General features: G+C 35.1%; 1 protein-coding gene across 1 annotated transcript; it reads right to left on the bottom strand.

Annotated features, from left to right (window-relative positions):
- Nucleotides 1–1,343: 1,343 nt before the first annotated feature.
- On the bottom strand, nt 1,344–4,814 carry LOC145043478 (IAA-amino acid hydrolase ILR1-like 6). The gene is made up of 4 exons (XM_078992143.1): nt 4,299–4,814; nt 3,940–4,065; nt 2,322–2,744; nt 1,344–1,867 (listed from the first exon to the last, which is right to left on the bottom strand). The coding sequence occupies exons 1-4, from the start codon at nt 4,761–4,763 to the stop codon at nt 1,499–1,501; spliced, it is 1,383 nt and encodes a 460-aa protein (XP_078848269.1). The 5' UTR covers nt 4,764–4,814; the 3' UTR covers nt 1,344–1,498.
- Between the last annotated feature and the right edge of the window lie 17,396 nt (nt 4,815–22,210).

The following is a 22,210-nucleotide window of genomic DNA, read 5'->3' as shown; positions in this document are numbered from 1 at the left end:
GACAAGACTATTTAATTTTGGTAATTCTTTAAAATATTGGTAATTGTTAGTTTAGTAATAGTTTCAAAATTTGGTAATTGCTAGTTATAGTATAATGTTATAATGTTTTATACGCAATATGTGGAATGTATATTTTGTATATTGAATGTTATAATGCTATTTTAACTTATAAGACTATGTTGTTTTATTTGTAGTTGGAAATACTTCAAACAATGTTAAAAGATCCGGCATGTAGTGCTGCACTTGAAGATTGGTTTCGTTCGTTGCCACAACGAAATGAAACCGAAGGAAACGAGGAGAGCGATGATGACGAGTAGATAATTGTAGGATTTTTTTTATGTTTTATTTATGCAAGTATTTTAGACTAGTATTTTCGATATTTTGTTATATGTTAAATCAGACGAGTAATTTTAAACGGATATTGTATTAATATTTTGGAATGGAATAATGCAGGATTAGATTAATTAATATCATACAAGTTTTTTTTTTTTTTTTTTTTTTAATGTGAAATATATATATATATATATATATATATATATATATATATATATATATATATATATATATATATATATATATATATATATATATATATACACCAATACCGGCGACGCCTTTAGTGACGACAATAGGTTATTACCGGTGACACGTCTTTAGCAGCGACGTGAGCTTGTTAGCGCCGACAAGTCTTTAGCGACGACAGACACGCATTAGCGGCGACAGTTTAATTAATAGCGACAAAATATCGGCGTCGACGTTTTAGCGACGACACGTCGCCGCTAATATTAGCGGCGACAAGCCGCACTTTTAGCGACGACGCCTGTCGCCCGTAATGCTCTACTTTCTTCTAGTGTGAGAGGGGGTACTTTGGGGAGGAGATGATAAAGGGTTTGGGATGGGCTCATTTTATTAAATATTATTAAGAAAAAAAAAGTTGGAAGGGTATAGCATTTGTCTCACACCATGACGATCACTGTAACAAAGAAAAAAATAGAGATGAAATAGATAGATTCAACCAAACCATATGAAATATTCGAATAATTTAGTCTAAAAACTAGTACTACAACAAAAACCTATTATACCTCCCTTTCAGTTTTACATATTTGGAAAACCTTTTTGAGTCATTTTGAAAGTTTAAGAACAAGACTTCTCCTCATTGATTTTAATAAACATTATGTGTTTTTTATTTATTTATTTATTTATTTATTTATTTATTTTATTATTATTATTTTTGCTACGTATTACTAAAATTTTGATAATATTGGACCCCGATTAATTTTTTGTCTGGATCTAACACTGGTACTAGTCGCTGTTTGTTAGGGAAAGAAAATAAACTCCGTTGATTGATCAAAACATCATCGCATTCATGAAGATACAACAACTACTCTACTGACTAAAAACATACATACGTAATTAGTCTTTATCCTTTACATACATGTTTGTTTCTAAAACCTATATATCAAAACTAAGGCAAACCAGAAATCAGAGTTATATATCCTCATCGTGTCTGTTCATTAAGATATCTTTCAGCAATGGCAGCATGAGTTGCAGCTCCAACAGGAAGCACATCTTCATCGATCATGAAATACGGGGAATGTCCGGTGTGTGTGGAACCCAATGTCTCATTCATTATCCCAATATAGAAGAACGCTGCAGGGACTGCCTCAGAGTAGAATGAGAAGTCCTCTGCACCCATCATTGGCGGCACCACCATGAAACTCGCCGGACCAACAAGCTCCACCGCCACCTTTTTCACATGTTCGTACATCCTCTCATCATTGACTGTTGGTGGATATATCGTCGACTCTTTCTTGAAGAAATCCACTGTTGCCGAGCATCTAAAAACGCTTGCCTGCTGTACAATCACCTGCTCGATCCACGTGAAGTAACTTAGTTGGTGTCTTTTGGGAAGAGTACAAAATAAATTAATTAAAGCAAAGTTTAAAAATAGTACGACTTATCATGAAGAGAAAATTTGTTTATTACGTCTAACAAAAACAATCATACATAACTTATCAAACTACAGTTGTGTTTACTTTTTCTCTGTTACGTGTTTGGGTAAAATTAATGATGTCTAAAACTACTTGAACAAATGATAAGACGTTTGGTGAAAATAAAATGGAAAACTAAATAAATGTAAATTATACAAAAATTAGGATTTAATGGCCAAAGTCTCGGTTCTCTCTTTATATATAAAGTTCAAAGAAAAGAAAAAAAAAAAACACTCAGTTATATTATCAATTAGGTTATTGACCGATGAAAAAACATATGTAATATCCTTGGTAAATTAAAAAATAAAAAACACCATGGTGACAACTAACCTCTTCGATTCTTTGAATAAGTTGGTAAAAACTAGTATTTGAGAACGCTCTTAATGTTCCTTTCAATACAATGGAATCGGGAATCATGTTGAGGTCATCACCGCCATCAAAGGTTGTGACAGACACCACCTGTGAATCGAGGGGATTTGCTTCTCGAGACACGATCCCTTGCAAACTTATGACAGTTGCAGAGGCAGCCAAAACTGGATTACCAGATCCAGTTTTGGACTGGATAATTGCTTTAAAAAATCCGCAACCTGCTAAAAGTGGGCCGGGCCTTGACCCGATCACACCAGTCTCGTGCTGGTGTGAAACATGAGCCGCAAAGATTGCCTCGACATTTTCAAGAGCGCCATCGGCCATCATCCTTTTGGCACCATTACCGGCTTCTTCCGCTGGTTGAAAGATAAGTACGACAGTCCCCTATAAAGAAAACATCAAATTAATGAATGTAGTGGGGTATTTAATGTGTTTTGAAGTTAACCATTCCCTTAAAGTACTATTCATTTTCAACGACTAAAGAAAAGGTACTAAATTCAACGATTCCCCAAATATTTATGAAAACTATACTATAAAGTTATTGTCGGGCCCATGATCCCACATGGCTGATGTATGTGGTCCTACTTTTTTAATCTTTGTGGGTAGTCTGAAAACTAATTATTATTATTATTATTATTATTTTCTGTGTTACTTTGTAAAAACTAACAGACTATATGAAACTAGTTTCGCTCTAATTAACATATTCTTTTTAAAGGTTTTAAATTCATTTTTCAGTTCCTCTTACTATGAAATTAAACCATCAGCAGACTAATAATTATATGAATTCCACGTATAATAAACAAGATGACAAAAAACTTAATAAAATGCCACGTAGACACTAAACATACAAAACTATAAAAACATAAAAAAAGAAGTCATGACAGAGAGAAACTTCCAAAACCCCACGTGTATTTTGTCTTTTCGTGCGCTTCTAGGGCCTTTCCTTCATTTTATAATTCATGATCAGTGTGTATTTTGTTGAGTCTTTCTGTATTTAGATATATGACTAGTGGGTTGAAAGTTTGTTCCGTTTTTGTAGAAAGTGAAAACGAAAATATGGAGACAGGTGACAATGATAATGTAGGATGTGGTGAGCGGTGGGTCCATTATTATTGTAATAATAATAATAATAATAATAATAATAATAATAATAATAATAATAATAATAATAATAATAATAATTTATTAATTGATTAATTAATTAGTAATTAATTAAGAAGGCGTGTCAACATTTTGTAACCGGTTACGTTTTATAATACAATTGAGTGGCTTTGACCTAAAAAACGATGAGTAATGGGCTAAAATGCGTGTTTTTGGCATAACATTAAAAAAAATATTTACCAAATAGTCTTAAAGATACTTTACCAAATAGTCTTTGATCATGATTTTAACAAAATTAATTTGTTTTTTTACTATACAAACACTCATCCCAACATTTTTATACATGATTTTTAGGAATTTTATGGACGTATCAATTAAAAATTCGACTAATAATGTCCGGAATTTCCAAACAGAATATTTAAAGACATTAAAAACTCATTTAACATACAATAAAGAAGAAAAGAGAAAGAAACCCAACCTTTAAAAGATGCTCTCGAGACTTCAAGATCTTCGCAGCTCCAAGAAGCATCGTTACATGTGCGTCATGGCCGCAAGCGTGCATTTTCCCGGGAACTTTGCTTTTATGCTCCCATTCCACCGCTTCCTGTTTTATTAATTTGACGTGTGCTTTAAGAAAATATTACATTTTAAAATTCTGAGAAATATATATATATATATATATATATATATATATATATATATATATATATATATATATATATATATATATATATATATATATATATATATATATATATATTTTAAATTTGAAGTACTTGTCATAAAATTTATACTTTCGGTTCTAAAGAAAATAAGAAAAGGAGAAAAAATCGCAACCTGAATAGGCAGCGCATCCATATCAGCTCTGAGGGCGACGAACGGAGCTTCACCTGTGCCGATAGTAGCTCTGATTCCGGTGATCGCCAACGGAAACCGATAACCAATTTCCATCTTCTGCAACTCGTTTCTAATGAGTTTACTCGTCTCGAACTCCTGGAACGCCAGCTCTGGGTTTTCATGTATTTTCCTCCTCAACGACTTCAACCATTGTACGTTCTCCGGCCGTTTTGCCATCGACAAAATCTCCTCAGAGCAAGCCTCCGACCACACCCTGCATGATTCGGAAGACGTTTGTAGTAGTCTGTGAGGTGGGAAAACGAACGGAGTTGTGTTTGTCAAGGATTCGGTATCACTGATTTGGAACGAAGTAGGTTCCAGGTATGAATAGCCATGGTTGTTGCCGGAAAACGCCGCAGCAGCGACAGTGGAAAGGGAGAGAAAGAAGATGATACGGTGCTCCATTTGTTGAAGAGAGAAGGAAGAGGGTGGTTGCCTTAAGAGAGAGAGAGAGATTTTTAACATGTGTAGATATTAAAAGCGTATTAGTACAACAAGCGTATGAAGCACGTGTGATAATTGGTTTTGTCGTTTTCAGTTTTGGGAATATGAATTCTCCGTTGTCCGCATTTTTAAGACCATATTCTATATACATAACATGTAGTTACATGTTATGGCATGCCAAATTTTATAACGATTATTTTGATAATCAAAAATATAAATCCTGAAATATAAACTTTGAATCTTTAATTACGAATCTGTTTAACGAAAATTTTAACATTAAAGAACAATTAAATACCTGATTTCATTATGATATCCGGATCTAAAGAACTAGGGTTGAGTTTTATAGTTGATCTCAAAAGCACTCTTTAAAATCCTCCAGCAAACCCTAAACGAATTTACGGGTATATTTCGTGTGCCTTGAACGGCTCATCATCACATGTATATACAGATGAAGAGGGTGTAAGAGATGGAAGTGACCTTAAAAATCTTGAGTTAAACCGTGAACTCAACCCACAATGTAAATAAATATATTATAAATCGGTCTATCAACAATTTATATTCTTACCATAATAACTAGATTTAATGATATATATATATATATATATATATATATATATATATATATATATATATATATATATATATATATAGTCTCATAATTATCTAACAATCTCCCACTGGATTACAAATATATAAATGTAAGTATAATTATATACGTGTTTTAATGAATGTTATCATAATATTTGTACCTTAAACAATCTCGTTCATTAATCATAATAGTATAGGATCAAAGTGGTCTTCGTTATAATTCACGTAACTAAACATATCAATGGTCACATATACATATATAATAATGACATAGATTAAATATGATGTGTGGTTTTAAAATCTAAATAGATTTCCAACGAGTACCTATTTAACTTGAAGTGAGATCAAACTTAAAATAAGTCCAACTAATAATGGAGTTAACCGAATTCTTAATTCTATACAGAAAAAAAAAAAAATTGTTGTTAAACAACACATAAAGCACCATAAAACTCCCATTAAAACCAAATATCACACCAACGTATGTAGTATGCTCATGAAAGACCTAGGGAGGTAATCCCTTTATGGACGGATCCGCTTTTATGGAGTTTGTTCATATGTGTTATATATATATATATATATATATATATATATATATATATATATATATATATATATATATATATATATATATATATATATATATATATATATATATATATATCCATTTTGCACTATGGTATTAACAGAAGGGAACTTGATGTCAATATGCTTTGACTTAATAGAACTTCTGTTATTGGAATATAACATTGTTGACTTATTATCACAACTTTAGTGGTCTTTCGATACGAATAATATGTAGGCTCGTGAAAATTTTCCACAACCATATTCCATGCTACAAATTATTCTACCATTATGGAAGAAGCTACTAAAGTCTATTCCATGAAATGGCTCATTATGCTAAAATGTAAACATATCCCGATATGGATTGGTAACCATTCTGGCATCTGATAAAATTGTATTCTTAATAAAAATGATCTCCAAAACATATGATTTCCTATAGTTGAGCATATAGCCTTTTGTTATATATAGACATCTCAAAATTCATTTGGCTGCTTTCTTATCATCCAAACTTCGGGTTGCGTATATATCTGATCAAAACCAGAAAGATAAATTTACTCTCAATCAATATGTGATACACAAAATCATCTACTGTATTTGACCTCAAACGAAAAGAGATAATAAATTAATAAAAACATTGGTACCGTGCATAGGATATCCAAAGTTGAGGTTGTTGAGTTTGTGTATTCTGAATAGGAGATTGAATAACATTGTCAATCACTGATTCATAATTTGCATACTATCAAAATGAATAATAGGAATCAAGATTGATTCCTCCTTAAGGATAATGTTTTAACCTTGCTTCTCCTGTAAACTCATCATCCTCAAATAATTTTGATATATCCAGAATACAAGGTCAATAACCTTGCAGCTGAGAACTAACATAATGTTCTCATTTCATTCCTTCAATTGCATCTTGTTGAGCACATGAATGTGAAAATATTATGCCAAAATTCAACTGGAAGGTTTAAATGTTCCTATAAAAACTGCATGTAGCAAATCCTTTTTCCATGGTATCAAGATTCCAAATAATGGCCCTACAATATGTCATCTATTTTATGCGGATAATGTCATCTTCGTTGATGAGTGGTCTCCAAACAACATCAACAACATTGCTCGCATCCTTAGGTGCTTCCAAGTTTCATCCAGACTTAAGGTTAACTTTCACAACTCTAGAGTCTTTGGTATTTGTGTAAATGATGGAGAAACAAACAGATGGGCAAGATCTCTCGGGTTTGTAGTAGATTCTCTTCCCTTCAATTACTTAGGAGTAGCACTGGAGTTAAAATGAGCTTAAAGAAACACTGAAAGCCAATTTTGGACCATTTCAATCCAATTATCCTCTTGGAAAGCCAAGCCCCTCTCATTTGATGGCCGAATGACTTTATTGAAGTTTGTTCTTTGTAGTCTTCCCACATACTACTTCTCCTTATTCAGAGCTCTATATTGTATTATTGAAGACCTTGAGGAGAAGAGACGAAGATTTTTATGGGGTGGATAACAAAAAAGCTAGGAAAATCAATCGGGTGTCCTGAGCTAAGGTGTTAGAACACAAGAATGAAGGTGGTATCGGGGTGGGGTCTCTTAAAGCACAAAACATGGCCATGCTACTCAAATGGTCATGGCGGCCCAAAACTGAAAAACACGCCATCTGGTGTAGGGTCATCTATGGCTTACATAATTTGGACAGAAAACTATGAATTTATTTAGCAAAAAAAATCAATTCTTGGAGTTTGGAAAAATATCACCTAGGTAATACTGGACCTTGACAGTGTGCGAATCCATTTAGATGATATATTTGAACATCAAGTTAAATACGGAAATAACACTTTTCTATGGAAGGATAGCTGGTTGGGATTTATTTTGCTAACAAATCAATTCCCCCTATTATATTCCCTCAAGACTATAAAATGTTGCTACATTTCTAAAAGGAGAGCTAACTTAGACTTTGTGTGGGCCTGGAAATCTCAACCCATCAGTCACTTGGCCCAACTAGAGTTGAACTTGTTGAATTCTTACATTACCAGGCATGTTTTTTCATAAGATCCTAATCAGGTTCAGTGCACAATAAGATCATATGGACAGTTTGTAGTTGATGTCAAATGAAAGGCTATTGATTCTAAATTCGCAATCTTAGGAGGTGAGCAAATTGCATGGATAAAGATTGTTCCATTAAAAGTTTTGTGTTTCATAAGGAGGCGAGCCTTGGGAGGATTATTGTTGTAGATACTTTAATGAAAAGAGGATTTCCTATTTTATCCTCCAACTATCTGATTTGTAATGAATATATGGAAACAGTGGATCACGCTCTAGTTAGATGTTTGTTTACTTGAAAAGTGTGGGAGTGGATTTTTAGATGGTGTGGAATTTCTTATAGAGAGTTTTTGGATGTGGCGGAAGTTCTCTACTTTGTATCAAGTTGGGGAAATTGTCCTAAAAAAATCAAGAATTTTTAGCTATCTTTTATGTGGCGCTTTGGAGATTATGGTTTGTAGGAAGTTGGGGCAATTGTCCTAAAAATGCAAGCTTCTTTTAACTATCTTTTATGGGATGCTTTGGAGATTATGGAAGGCGGAATGATAAGGATTTTTTCAGGGTGACTCAGTCTCCTACCATTGTATCGGATGATGTTATATCAATAGTATTTACTTGGTATAAGCATAGGGGAAAGAATACAAGTAGATGGGTAGATTATTGTTGCTCCTCCTTTTTGTGTATCTAATGTTCTATTGTAACCTTTGTATTTTTTTCTCGACTCTAGTCCCTTACTAGCTATGGGCCTGTTATTTCATTTTACTTGTTGTTTCCAAAAAAAGTCCTTAGGGTTTCGAAAATTGTATTAATGGCCTTTTGGTGCTAATTTTAACTTTTGACTAGTTACTTTTTTCAAGTGACTAAAGTGTCCTTGAACCAAATCTAAAAATTATGCAAACCTCAGGGACCAGTTTTGAAAATTTTGAAATTATATATATATATATATATATATATATATATATATATATATATATATATATATATACACACAAAGAGAGAGAGAGAGAGAGAGAGAGAAAGAGAGAGAGATTATTGTATGGATGCTATGTATTATGTGGATATATGGTTGATTGTGGACCAATCATTTAAGTTATTTTAGAAAAGTGATTAATAAGTATTATTGAATTAAAGATAATTGAAAACTATCATCTAATTTCATTATAAGGGTATTTTATTCAATTAACATAAATTTAAGAAAAGAAAATTGTAGATTTTAGGGAATAATGAATTCTCTTAACTTTGAAAATATGATTTTTTTTGGATAATAAATCTGTTAATTTTGATTTTTATATGAAATGGATTTTAATATTTTAGAATCAGTAATTACTATTAGTACATGAAAGTGCCCCTTAGACAATTCGAGATGTCCAACCATTCCAAGATGGTTGTGGTTCTGAGATGATATAGAGATTATGAGATAGTCTTATGTCCAAGATGAAATGTTTAGAAGTTAAGACTTCAAAATGAAGTGTACAGACCCCAAGACGTTCTTGTTCGGAGATGAAGAGTCCAAGATCATCTTTATTCCAAGATGGAATATTGTTTCAATGATAGAGTGAAGATTCAGAGATGAAATGTAGACTCTGAGATGACTAGTTCCGAGATGCCTTAGATTTGGAAATTAGTCAACTTACTCTAACAAGAAGAAAGTTCTTATGGTTATATTCTATTTTTACACTACCGTCAGTTCGGATGAAATCCACTTTATCAGGTTTTTATTTATTGTTGCACACACTCTTTGTTTAATGTATTTGTCTTGTTGTGCATCCTTTGGCTATAAAAGCAGTGTCAACCTTATACCAAAATACACACCCAATCAAGTTTCAAATATTATCCTTCACTTCTCTCATTTATGTCAATCTTCTCTTATATATTTTTCATGTTTGTAATTACATTACTTTAATCTTCTTTAATACTTTATTGAGTTATTTACTTCAAGTGTTGATTGGTTTAACCAAACCTAACTGGATCTTTAATTACTAGCCAACATTAACATTAAAGGTTAATTAAAGGTTTGTGTAAGAAAACCATATCCCCGCATTTACTAGAGTTTAAGTACACATAATTGGTATTAAAGCCTAAGTGGTTGTCCTTTGAATCCATAAGACCAGATTATAGTTGATTTAAGATTACCTTGGTATCTTAATCACTTTTGTGTTCAGGATAAAAGTTCTTCTATATACCACTTTAGTTCTTATATATTTTAATATCAATTCTTGCTTTTAATCAATCTCATCAAATGTATTTAATGCAAATCGCAAATAGCATGGGTTGCCCATCGTGTACCCCACTGCTAGTTGTCGAAGAGTATGATCATTGGAAAGCTAGAATGGAGAGATTTTTGCTTGGAAATAAAAAAAAAGGTAAAGAGATATGGAGGTCAGTGAAAGAAGGTACTCATGTTCATGTAAAACAAGTTGTTAGAGATGTTTTTTCCACTGTCATGAGTCAAGAAGAAGCACAGAAGGCACCTCTCACTGTGAGTGACATCTATAAGCTCCATGCAGATCACATTGCTTTCTTTGAAATGGTGTTTGGTACATCTCTCTTTGAGCATATTAATTTGTGCAAATATGTGAAAGTGATATGGAACACACTTCAAGATATATTTGAAAGTTCAAAGAATATGTACGAAAAACGATTTGCATATGTGGTGAACGACTTCGACACTTTCACTACCATACATGGTAATCTGTTTCCTATGCATCAAATTGGTACAAAATTGTTGTGAACAACATGAATTTTGATGGTGTTGTTCGTAATCCTCTTGAGTACAACCTAAAGTTTATCGACAGTCTAGGAAAAGGATGGGGAAACATCAAATCGTGTCTTCAAAGTAATGGATCTATGAAGAAGCTAAAGCTCTATTAGCTGTTCGATGAATTGCAAGGCCATGAATCCAATGTTGCTCAAACAATGAGAGAACTCTTTGGAGGTCCTCTCACACTAGTCAGTTTTGTCAATTCACTTCTTCGAAACCCAATTGTTTTGGATCCCTTTAGAGATACCCCCTCCGTTCCAACTATTCAACCTAATCAACATGCTCCAAACTTTATTTATGAAGAAAACCTTGTTGATGGATGGAATTAACCCTCATCATCTATGAAGTGTATTGAAGGACCAAAGACTAGTTTTGATGATTGTGGTAAAGCTTTTATTTGTGGATTAGTAGTGAAGAGATGTGAAGTTCAATACTGAAGACTTGGAATACCTTAGTGAAGGATGTTGACCCAAAGAATATTACGTTTTGTCTTTTGTATGCCAAAGTTTCAGAAAAGTAGTATTCACCTTTTTTGACATTCTGTGTTAGATGAATTTTGTTAGTCCAAGTGTGGTAAGCATGGCCACCTAATTTATGAGTATTAGTTTACTATAAATAGACGGTCATGTTGATCGATCTAATCACTACTTCTTAGAGTTTCATTGTGTTACTCCTTATTGAATACAAGTCTTTATTATCTTCATTATTTCTTTCTTATGTTATTCTTCATTTACTAACTTGTGTTTGAATGCAAACCTTATTACCATTCAACTAAGGATTATGACTTGTTTATGCTTACAAATTAATCTTGTTGTTGTATTCTTCCTTATTCACCGTATTTCTTTATTTTTGAGCTTATTTAAAGATCCATTGAGATTAACTTACATTTTTTCAAATCAATATCTCAACTCAAGTTTTTCTCTCAACAATTGGTATTAGAACCATAGTGGTTACTTTTTAATCTTCTTTAAAAAAAATAATTCTTTTTCAAAAGAAAAACTCTGATTTAAAAAGCCTTCTACACCACTTGGCTCATCTCATTACAAAATATAAGGAAATATGCCACAAGTTTACTATTTAAATGTATTTAACAATGTTGTAGGTTTGAATAGATCTCCAATACTTGTTGCAAGTGACTATCATCACTGGTTACAAAAGAATGGGGAGATATTTGAAAAGAATTGGCAAGGATGTTTGGCGATCTGTAGGATATTTGAAAAGAATTGGCAAGGACCACATGTACCTATCCTTAAACCTGTTGTCACTAATGGTGCTCAAGTTAGACTTGGAAAAGGTCGAGTTGTTATAACTAGGCCCACCAACGATGATATAGAAATGATGGAGAAAGATGAAATTGCTTTTTATGAAGTCTCGTGTGGTGTAAAGAAATTTGGGAAGTGCTTCAAAATCATTATGAAGGTACTCAATAGGCACAATACAAGAAGCTCACGACTGCACTAAATGAGTTTGCCGATTTCAAAGCTCTTCCTAGTGAGAGTGTTGATGATTCCTTCAAAAGATTCAATCTCATCATCACCAAGCTATCAAATATTGGAACTATTATAAGCAACCATGAACTAATCATCTCAATGGTTTGGGAAGACAATGGACTACAACACAGATGATAATAAAAGGAGATAACAAAATCAAAACCCTATCACTATATAAGCTCTACAGTAAACTTCAAGCTTAAGAGTCTATGGTGATGAAAGACTGCGTAGATCTAGGCGGACCACTTTCCTTGGTAGCACACTTACAACTTCTTGCCAATAGAACACCTCAGTATCCTCGTAGCAAAAAGTCTTTATTTCAATAGACTTCCACCTCCATTCTATCGTAAGAATCAATAGTTTACCAAATATCCTTTTAACTGCAACTACAACTCACAAAACAAGTTCTTTCACCATCCACCTTAAAGATTCCCTAGAAATCCATCATACCAATTGCAGCCTAAAAATATACATCTAATGTTAACCAATCTCATTGAAGCATCACAGAAAGAAAAGTAAACTGACACCGGAGGCAACACCGAAGACAAAAAGGATGGAGTTCTCATCTATCACAAATGTCACAAAAACCATTTTGCAAGGGATTTTAATGCAAATGTGGTGACGGATAAGGAATTGTATATGAGAATGGCCCAAGAGATAGAAGACAAGGAAAGAGAAGTTGGAAAAGACTTCATGAAACAAGTGCGAAGAGATCATCAATATGGTCTTGGGAGATGAAGATGATGAACCGGACAATAAGTGGAAAAGAGGAAAAATATGTCTGCTCACACGAAAATGTGACAACACCGAGGATGGTTCAACTAATCTGAAGAAGAATTAGTCCTACATGGCTAGAGAAGGAACCCTCAACATCATGGAACAGGTAAAACTTATGATTCAGTAAAATAATTATAGCATGCATGACTGTGAACCTTACCTAGAAAAACTTACTAAAACATGTGCAATGTCCTTACAGATTATAACAGAGCCTTATATGAGAATAACATAGCGACCCAAGAGCTGTATCACTTAGGCGGAAGACTAGAGACACGAAGCTTAAGGTCACTATGTTAGAACCATATACTACTAAAAACACCCTTTTACGACATGCAATGCGTGTCGTAAAACACTTCGACGACACGAAAATACGTTTCAAGGAAGGCCCTGTCATAACGAAAGATGACATGCTTCTGCGCGTCGTCTATTTATGACACACATTTACACATGCATTTATGACGCTCCTTTACGACGCCAATGTGTATTAAGGAAGGCCGTTTCATAAAGGAAGACACGAATTTGCGTGTCATAACCTTACGACACGCGTTTAGAACATGCATTGCGTATCATTAAATCCCCTTTATAAATGAAGATGACACACATTTGCATGTCATAAACTTTAGCAACCATTTATGATATGCATATATGACGTGCCTTTATGATACTCATTTACGCATAATATAAAAATATAGAAACAAATATATACCAAAGCAATCAATTTAATCCAATACCATCATGTCAAAAAAATTGTATTGCATTGATATTAAGGGGATCTGATTGTACATTGTTATTAAGAGATTTTCCTTAACTATAAAACCTAATACTACATTTCTATTAAGGGGCACCTTCTTGTTTCAGATATCATGTCCATATCATAAGCTTTATTTCTCTTTTCTTTTTTAAAACTAGGCGTCACAACATTTAATGTATCTTTATCTCCCCCTTCCATTGTAGTTTGATCAAGAGCATCATCTCCACCCTACAGAATAATGAAACAAAAATAATGTAAGAGAGAAACATGTAGTCTAAATGATTCAAAGAAGAACAAACATCTTTTCAACAAATTGTGTATGATAAACACAAATGGTCCTTTACTTAGCAAAATGTAGTGGTTTGGCTCTTGTCCATCCCATTATTCTTCCAAAGTGTATAAGTAATGTAGTTGCCACTTGCTGAAACATTTTCAAAATAAAGTTCAACAACAACTTATAATAAGAGTTTTGGTTAAATTGATCTAATAATGAAAGTACAAGTGTGTTTCTATATTTGGCACATAATAAATGAAAATATTGCTAAAGGTAAACCATGGCCATTGTTGCAATTCTATATGATAATGTAGCAAATAAACTACATGGTGGATGAGCATATGTTATAAGAAGCCTCAATATTCCAAATAAACAAACATATAACACAAAAAAAGTAAAAATCTTTATAGCGTATACAATTCATCTACATTAATAACACTCCTTGCTAAAATGTGGCATCTTAAGTTCAAAGATCTTTTACTTCATCTGACAATCTGACATAGAAAATCTCAACAAAATGATTTAATTAGTATACACATTTACTTGAAACTGAGCTGTTTTTACTCCTGTTTAGCAAACAATGGGTGGTTGCCAGATGAATAACGTTTTTACAAAACATGTGAAATTATTTATCCTTACAAAACATGTGAATTTAACTATCCTTATAAAGTCCTAACTTTTAACAAGTTTCCCCTTATTCACTTTTCAAATATATTTTTAACATCATTTATCATATAGCACTTCATCCAAGACAACACTTAATGGGAGGAAAAAGAACTAGGGTCTTAGTAATAAACTTTTTTGGTTATTTACCAAATAATGTCAAGAATTAAAGGCTTCTCATAACACTAAATATACACACATACGGAGATCCTGACCCTTTCATATAATAATGAGATTGAACTTGACAATTCTCCAATAACTATTATGAGAAATGCGAAGAATGGAAAGGATATAAGACTGTTGTAAAACATGATTTCAATTGATGCAAGCCCATCTTGTGCACCAGAACTCCCTTGATTTTTTCCTTTGCTTAGCCACATCTGTTGGTATTTGCCAGCTGCTCAACTGATCAACCAACAAGATAAAGATTAAACTTTTATAAGATACAAGATGTTTTAAAAACAGAAAGTTAGTAAAATAAAGTTAAAAATAGAGCTTTGTCTCAGTTTACCTTAGTTTTAGCCATCATTTGTGGCTCATCCTTCTCAACTTCAGCTGATGACATAAAGGTTTCTTATGTCAGTTGTATTCCCGTAAATTCCTTCACTTGTTCCTTCAGTCTCCCTACTGTTTTATAAATGACTTACCATTTATATGTGGAAAATGGAAACATGTAAATTGATCAATATAGGTAGGATGCAAGTTGTGTTACCTGTGTGAGTTCCCATCATTATTCCACCTTCATAAAATACTTACAAGATGATCTTAGAAAGGTCACATTATGATCTTAGAATGGTCAAGAAGACATATAAGATGAACTACAGGATGTGCATAAAAACCTCCATGTAGATAGAAAGCAACACATGGTGGCATCATATGCTGAGTTTGTGATTTTGCATGTACAAAAAAGTCAATAGCAAGGTCAACTTGATAAATCTGAATGAACGGAGATAATTGTTTACATGTTATACATGTGGTGGACCCCACATATAAGGGGGAGGGGCATGAATAGATGCAACAACAAGATTGTACTATGGTGGCACAGTTATTTTAGGGACATAATATGCACGTGGAAATATAAAGATCCAAAATAAGACTTGAATTAATAAACTTCAGATGGTTTGTGGTGAGAGGTTTTATTGTAAAGGATTTTTAAATGCAGCCTACATACCGTACTTCTAATTTGTTGTCTCTCTCAGTGAACCCAAACGAGACTAAAATCCCAAACATATTAACTGAGTAAGACATTTCCAACAAAACCTGCATGCTAACCCATTGCTAAACTTGATCATTTATAGCTTTCGTAATGAAAATAAGGTTTAAATGTTTGTTTATGTAATAAATTTGTTATCAGTAAACTATCATCATCTTTAATTTCAACTTGTTTAATTGGTTAAAATGTGTAATTTGTGTAAAGTGTTTAACTTAATAAAGAATACTCTATATAGATTAATAAGTATATAAAACAATGTTATATAATTGACAAAAAAATGAATCATTATCTTTTATCTAAAACTTTAAGTGATGTCATGCAATGACATATTCGATTATTGATTATAATAATAAATTTTTTGGTTTTTAAATAATACATGATTATACATTTCGTCTAAGCTGCTATTTTTTACATAATTTATAAAAATAAAATAAAGATTAAATAAACAAACAGTAATCTGAAAAGAGAAAATATAACGCATATCATAAACGAGACATTATCTCGTCAGGACTTTAGCCAATGCTTGGTCTTGGCTAAGACAGTCTAGCACCGGGGTGACAGTTCGTTTCCCTCCATAAGGGACGAATATCCCCCACGATCTTCTCATTCATTCACGACCAATCAAGATATGACAGAAAGCTTAGGTGATACCCATAATTGACGTCACCAGCTAGCTAGTTATCGTGGGTGTGATCCTCCCAATCAGAGGAGGCCACATTTCATGCTAATTGGGTGAGGTCCCCACGATCCGTTAGAGGCAAGTATAAAAGGATCTCTTCGGCCTCAAGGAAGGGATCCATCTTCTCTCTTATGAAGATTACCCTAAATTTCTCTCTCTCTCTCTATCTCTCTCTCTCTGTCCAAAAAACTAACTTGATCGTTGGTGTAATGTCCCGGGAGAACACTCGGACGTCCTTTAATGATTCTTTTCTGTGTTGTATTCTCAGCAAAACATTCAAGGCAAATTTGTCATCCAACATCCAACCCCCTGGTGAACATGTCACAACATTTGGCACCATCTGGATGTATCCTCTGAGTCATACAGCCAATAAACGACACTGGTTCTCTGCAAAAAAGGATCTATACCCAACAACATTGGGGACAGTAGTAGAAGACCTGTTCAAAATACCAGTGACGTTCAACAACGACCATCATTGAGAGTATAAAACACAGACCCCAATACAGGTGCTAATAGCATAGGCCCCGCCGATTATGACAGAGATAATAAAACCAGTACTCCAGAGCATTTTCCGACAACCATCGTCGGATATTCCACTGCCTCAGATGGTTATATGGCATCTCGATCTGTTGCAAACAAATCCATATGGCGGCAAATAGGTTCTCACCATCTCTAACTCTCGTAAGAGGAGCACACCTCACTATGCAGAAGACGAGACTGAGGTGCTCTCGAGAAACCTAATCAATATTAGTTTCTCGAGCAGTGATCGTAGACCATTGAACTGGGATCCACAAGACCTAATCCTTATATATGGGTTCATTCTCAACATGAAGGTTCATCGAATATACATTGACAATGGTATTCGCTCCAATATACATTGTTTCCGACAACTACCAGACGTGTGGAAGGAGGGTCTATTGCCCCCAACCGGTGGACCATTGGTCGGATTCACTGGGCACAGCTTGTGGTCATTCAACACTATTCGATTGTCTTTAACATTGGTCAGTCATGATGAGAAAGACCGAATCACAAGAATGATCTAATTCTCTATGATCCGATACCCAATAGAATACAATATTCGGCTCGGACGATCAACAATCTCCTTACTGCACCTTGTACCATCAACGATCCACGACATCGTTAAATTTAGCACACGCTAGGAATCAACGATGGTCTTTGTCACAAACACCAGGCACAACATTGCCACTAGATCATAGCCGTCCTAGAGCTCGTACGCGTACCAAAGAAGTCTAAGGAGGGATGTTCCACCGAACAATACCATATAAACATGGAATATCCAAAATAGCTTGTGCGAATCGCCGCTCACCTATTAGACGAGACTAGGGCACGACTAGTAGCACTCCTAAAGCAATACTCCACCATTTTCGTTTGGAAACCAACATATCTGACAGGCGTTGATCGAATGATCATCGAACACAACCTCAATTTCACGCCTGAAAGCAATCCAATAAACAAAAAAAGAGACGCCAGGCAGCAAAACAGAATAAAGCAATAAATGTACAAGTGGCAGATCTGGTGAACGCTAGCATACTCAGGGAGGTAATGTCCCTAACGTGGATAGCAAACCCTGGTATGGTAAAGAAAGCCAACGGGTCATGGAGAATGTGCATTGATTACTCGGATCTTAACAATGTATGCTTAAAAGATTGTTATCCTCTCCTAGAAATTGATCAGAAGGTCCAATCACTCGAAGGGTTTCAGCTCAAACGTTTCCTCGATGCATACAAGGGTTACCATCAAGTACGGATGAAACGAGAGGACGAAGAGAAAACTGCCTTCCACACTGAAAAGGGATTTTGCTACCAGAAAATGCCATTTGGACTCAAAAACACGGGTGCCACTTACCAAAGGCTCATGAACAAAGTATTCACCAATCAAATCGGTAGGAACATCAATGTCTATGTCAATGACATGGTAATTAAGAGATGCAATGAAGAAGAACTGCTCCGCGATGTGGAAGAAACTTTCCAGATGATAGCCAAAGCGAAGATGAATTTAAACCCAACTAAGTGCACCTTCGGAGTTGAGGAAGGACAATTCATTGGGTACCAGATATCCAAGGAAGGAATTCTACCCAATCTCACCAAAATCCAGGAGTTCCTTGTGTCGAGAACTCCTCACAACCTCAAGGCTGTGTAGGAGATCAATGGTAAACTGACGGCATTGGGAAGCTTCATTGCCAAATTCGCAGAAAAAGTGCCCCCCTTGTACCAAACACTTAAAGGGTGCACAGACAAGAAATAGTTCAAATGGATAGACAAAGCGGAGGTGGCATTGCAACAAATCAAAAACCCCCCTACAACAACTACCAGCTCTCACCTGTCCATTGCCAGGGGACAACCTACTGATGTATCTAGCCGCCTCTGAAAAAGCTATTTCCTCGGTGTTAGCAGTAGAGAGTGAAGGTAGGTAGGTTCCCATCCATTTTGTTAGAAGGGACCTACAAGGAACTGTGGTCAATTACCCGGCCTTGGAAAAATTAGTCCTCTCCCTAGTATACACCGTCAGGCAACTACGGAGGTATTTTCAAGCCCACAAGGTGGATGTTCTAACCAGTTACCCAATAAAGCAAGTACTGCTAGGGCTAGAAAACTTCGGGTGCCTAGCCAAGTGGGCCATAGAGTTAGTAAGTATAATATCCATTATCATCCCTATACTAGCATCAAGGCCCTGGCCCTCGCAGACTTCCTGGTTGAAATTTCAGATACCGTTAAGGGAGTACCAACGACAACCTTCTTCGATCTACTCAAGCCTGAAGCTAGAAAAGAACTTTGGATGTTGTATACCGATGACACGGAAAGCAAAGAAGGCTCAGGCGCAGGTCTAATCCTACAAAGCCCCAAGGGAAAAAAATCACTTATGCCATGCAGTTAGATTTCTAGTTATTAAACAGTGAGGCAGAGTATGAAGTGCTCTTAGCAGGTCTGAGGCTAGCCAAGGAGGTTGACACAACTAGTGGCTCTCAGCGATTCGCTAATTGTTAGAAACCAAATAAATGGGACGTACGAGGCAAAGGACCCTAGGATGTAGAAACACCTAGATGCAGTCCATAACTTAGCCAACACATTCAAAAGTTTTTCAATAAAACAAATCTCCTAGGGAAAAAACACAAGGGCGGACGCTCTCAGCAAGCTGGACTCTACTTCATATGACCACCTCACAAAGAAAGTGTTGGTTGAAGTACTCCAAGAAAGAACTATAAACAACCAAAAGATTAATAAAATATTGGCCCCTCCAGAATGGTCTAACCCTTTGTCGACTACTTGTGCCATGGCATGCTTCCGGATGACCTAGAGAAGGCGAGAAAAGTCAAAATTAGAGCACCGCATTTTGCAATCAGGGATAATCAACATTACCGAAGAGGATACTTAATCCCATGGCTCAAGTGCATCTCTAGAGCAGAGGGGTAGACGTTCCGCGAAGAAAGCCATTCTGGGGACGCAACATCATAAGAAGGCGCTCGTGTACTCATGGGCAAAATACTCTGCCTAGGAGTATATGTCACACCCCTAAACCAGAACGGCGGAAACGTTCGGGGGCGGAGGACATCATGTTCAATATCATAACAGTTCATAGAAAGGAAAGTACACACCACCATATATAGTAAGTTTGCAAGATGTTTACATAATTGTATTCATTACATGTTCAAAAGATAAATACATAAACATCATTCAAAAGAAGTAATTAACGCCAGCGCGTTAATCCCAAAAGTTGATTCCCAACCTGCTTAGCGATTTCCTGAGAATACAAGTTATTTCAAATAAAAAGTGTCAACAATTAAGTTGGTGAGTCCATAAGTAATTTACAAAAATTGGATGCCATTCCAAAATGGGTGTATGTTTTCCAGTAAACGTAGCATTTCAAAATGTAAAGAGTTGTGATTTGTTGTGTTGAAAATGAATGCATTAGATCCAGAAAATCCCATATTTTCCCTAATGGTTGAGATACGAGTTGTTGTGTTCTCCAAGAAAACCCTTATTTTCTTATAAAAGTATGAAATGCATATAAATATTCATGTTATAAGTTGTAAATGATTGCACCGGGAAAATCCCTTATTTTCCTATTAGTTGTTTGGTTTGTATGCAGGAAAAACCCTTATTTTCCTCACACAAAATGGCAGTCTCTAAGACCGAAAATTGCAAGAAACCGAAGTTTCTCGTAAGTTGTGTCATAGTTTTATATATAATAAAACTACGCGAAGATCGAACCGGTTGGATGAAGAATAGTTTTAATAGCTACTCGTTCATCAAAACTGAATATCATAATAATTGTATATCCGATGAGTTTTATAACCATACTAAACATAATATGCCTGTAACGACATTCTTCAGGCGTCGCAGTGCTATGACAACTGTCATCCCAAAAGACGGACTGTAGCTAACAGTCAGGGCGCGGGATCATGACTTCCCGTATAGATCTATACACATTTGACACGTTCTCGTCGCGGGAGATTCTGGTTATAAACAGGACTTACTGCAGTACTTTCTAATAAAGAAAAGTAACGTTTGAAGATGTACACGGCTCATGGATTCTCAATTAAGTTGATATTAAAGTGATAGTTTTGTATGCAAAGTTTATCCCTTTTTACAATGTTTGATAAAGCAAAATCATAAGTTTTTAGAATGTATAAAAAGATTTAACAATGAAAGACCATTATATACTTCGTATAAGTCTAATGCACACAAAGTATGACAAGAGTTTTCCATAATAGTAATGAGTTCCGAGTGGTTTATTTGATAACACAAGTGAAGTGAAACTTTATAAAATACACGATAATAACCGTATGTTTACTTGTATTCCCCCCCTAAAAGAGTATAAAAGCATTTAAAAATGTATTTAAAGTGTGTTTGAAAGGGGTATGAACTCACTTGACAACTTGAAGATAGCGAGATGGAAAAACGGCAGAGTTTCGTCTCGGAAAATGGATTTTCCTTGGAAATCTCGGGATTCCTCGGGAGAAAAATCGACCTTCGGATCTTGCACGAAGCGACCAGGGCTTCGGGGTAGTATGAGCACGGAAAACGAGGAAAAACGCAAGAGAAATGAGAGAGAATGAGCCCTTTTCTCGGGAGCCCTCGCATCCCTTTTATAGGGGGGCGGATCAGCTTGCGTACGCGGGGCGTACTCCCGTACGCGGCGCGTACGGGACGTCATTGCTGACCGCTTCCTCGGCTGCAGCGTCTCGGATGGGACGGGAGAGGGATAGCTCGCATAGGGGCGACGTGGACGATCCGAGGCCGTGGCCTCTGAGTACGCGGGGCGTACTAGTGTACGCGGCGCGTACTATAGCCCTAGGCTGACTTCTCTTCGGATAATACCGAATTTTGAATAAAAATTATATATAAATTAATTATCAAACTTCAAAAATTCATATCTCCCTCATACGAACTCCATTTTTGACGTTCTTTATATCCCCGCGAAGGTGAGACTACGATCTACAACTTTCATTTAGATTCCGTTGGCAAATTCCGAAATTATTTTTATTATTTATTTATTAAAGTGACGTGTTTAAGGAATTTCTTTAAAAATTCATAACTTATTCATATGATGTCCGATTTGAGCGTTCTTTTTATGCATGTTTGTAGTTTAACGATATCTA

Source organism: Lactuca saligna, chromosome 4 (assembly GCF_052625555.1).
Source record: "Lactuca saligna cultivar CGN05327 chromosome 4, ASM5262555v1, whole genome shotgun sequence".
Taxonomy (NCBI): Eukaryota; Viridiplantae; Streptophyta; class Magnoliopsida; order Asterales; family Asteraceae; genus Lactuca; species Lactuca saligna.
Note: the sequence above shows the minus strand (reverse complement) of the source record. Positions and strands in the feature narration are given on the sequence as shown.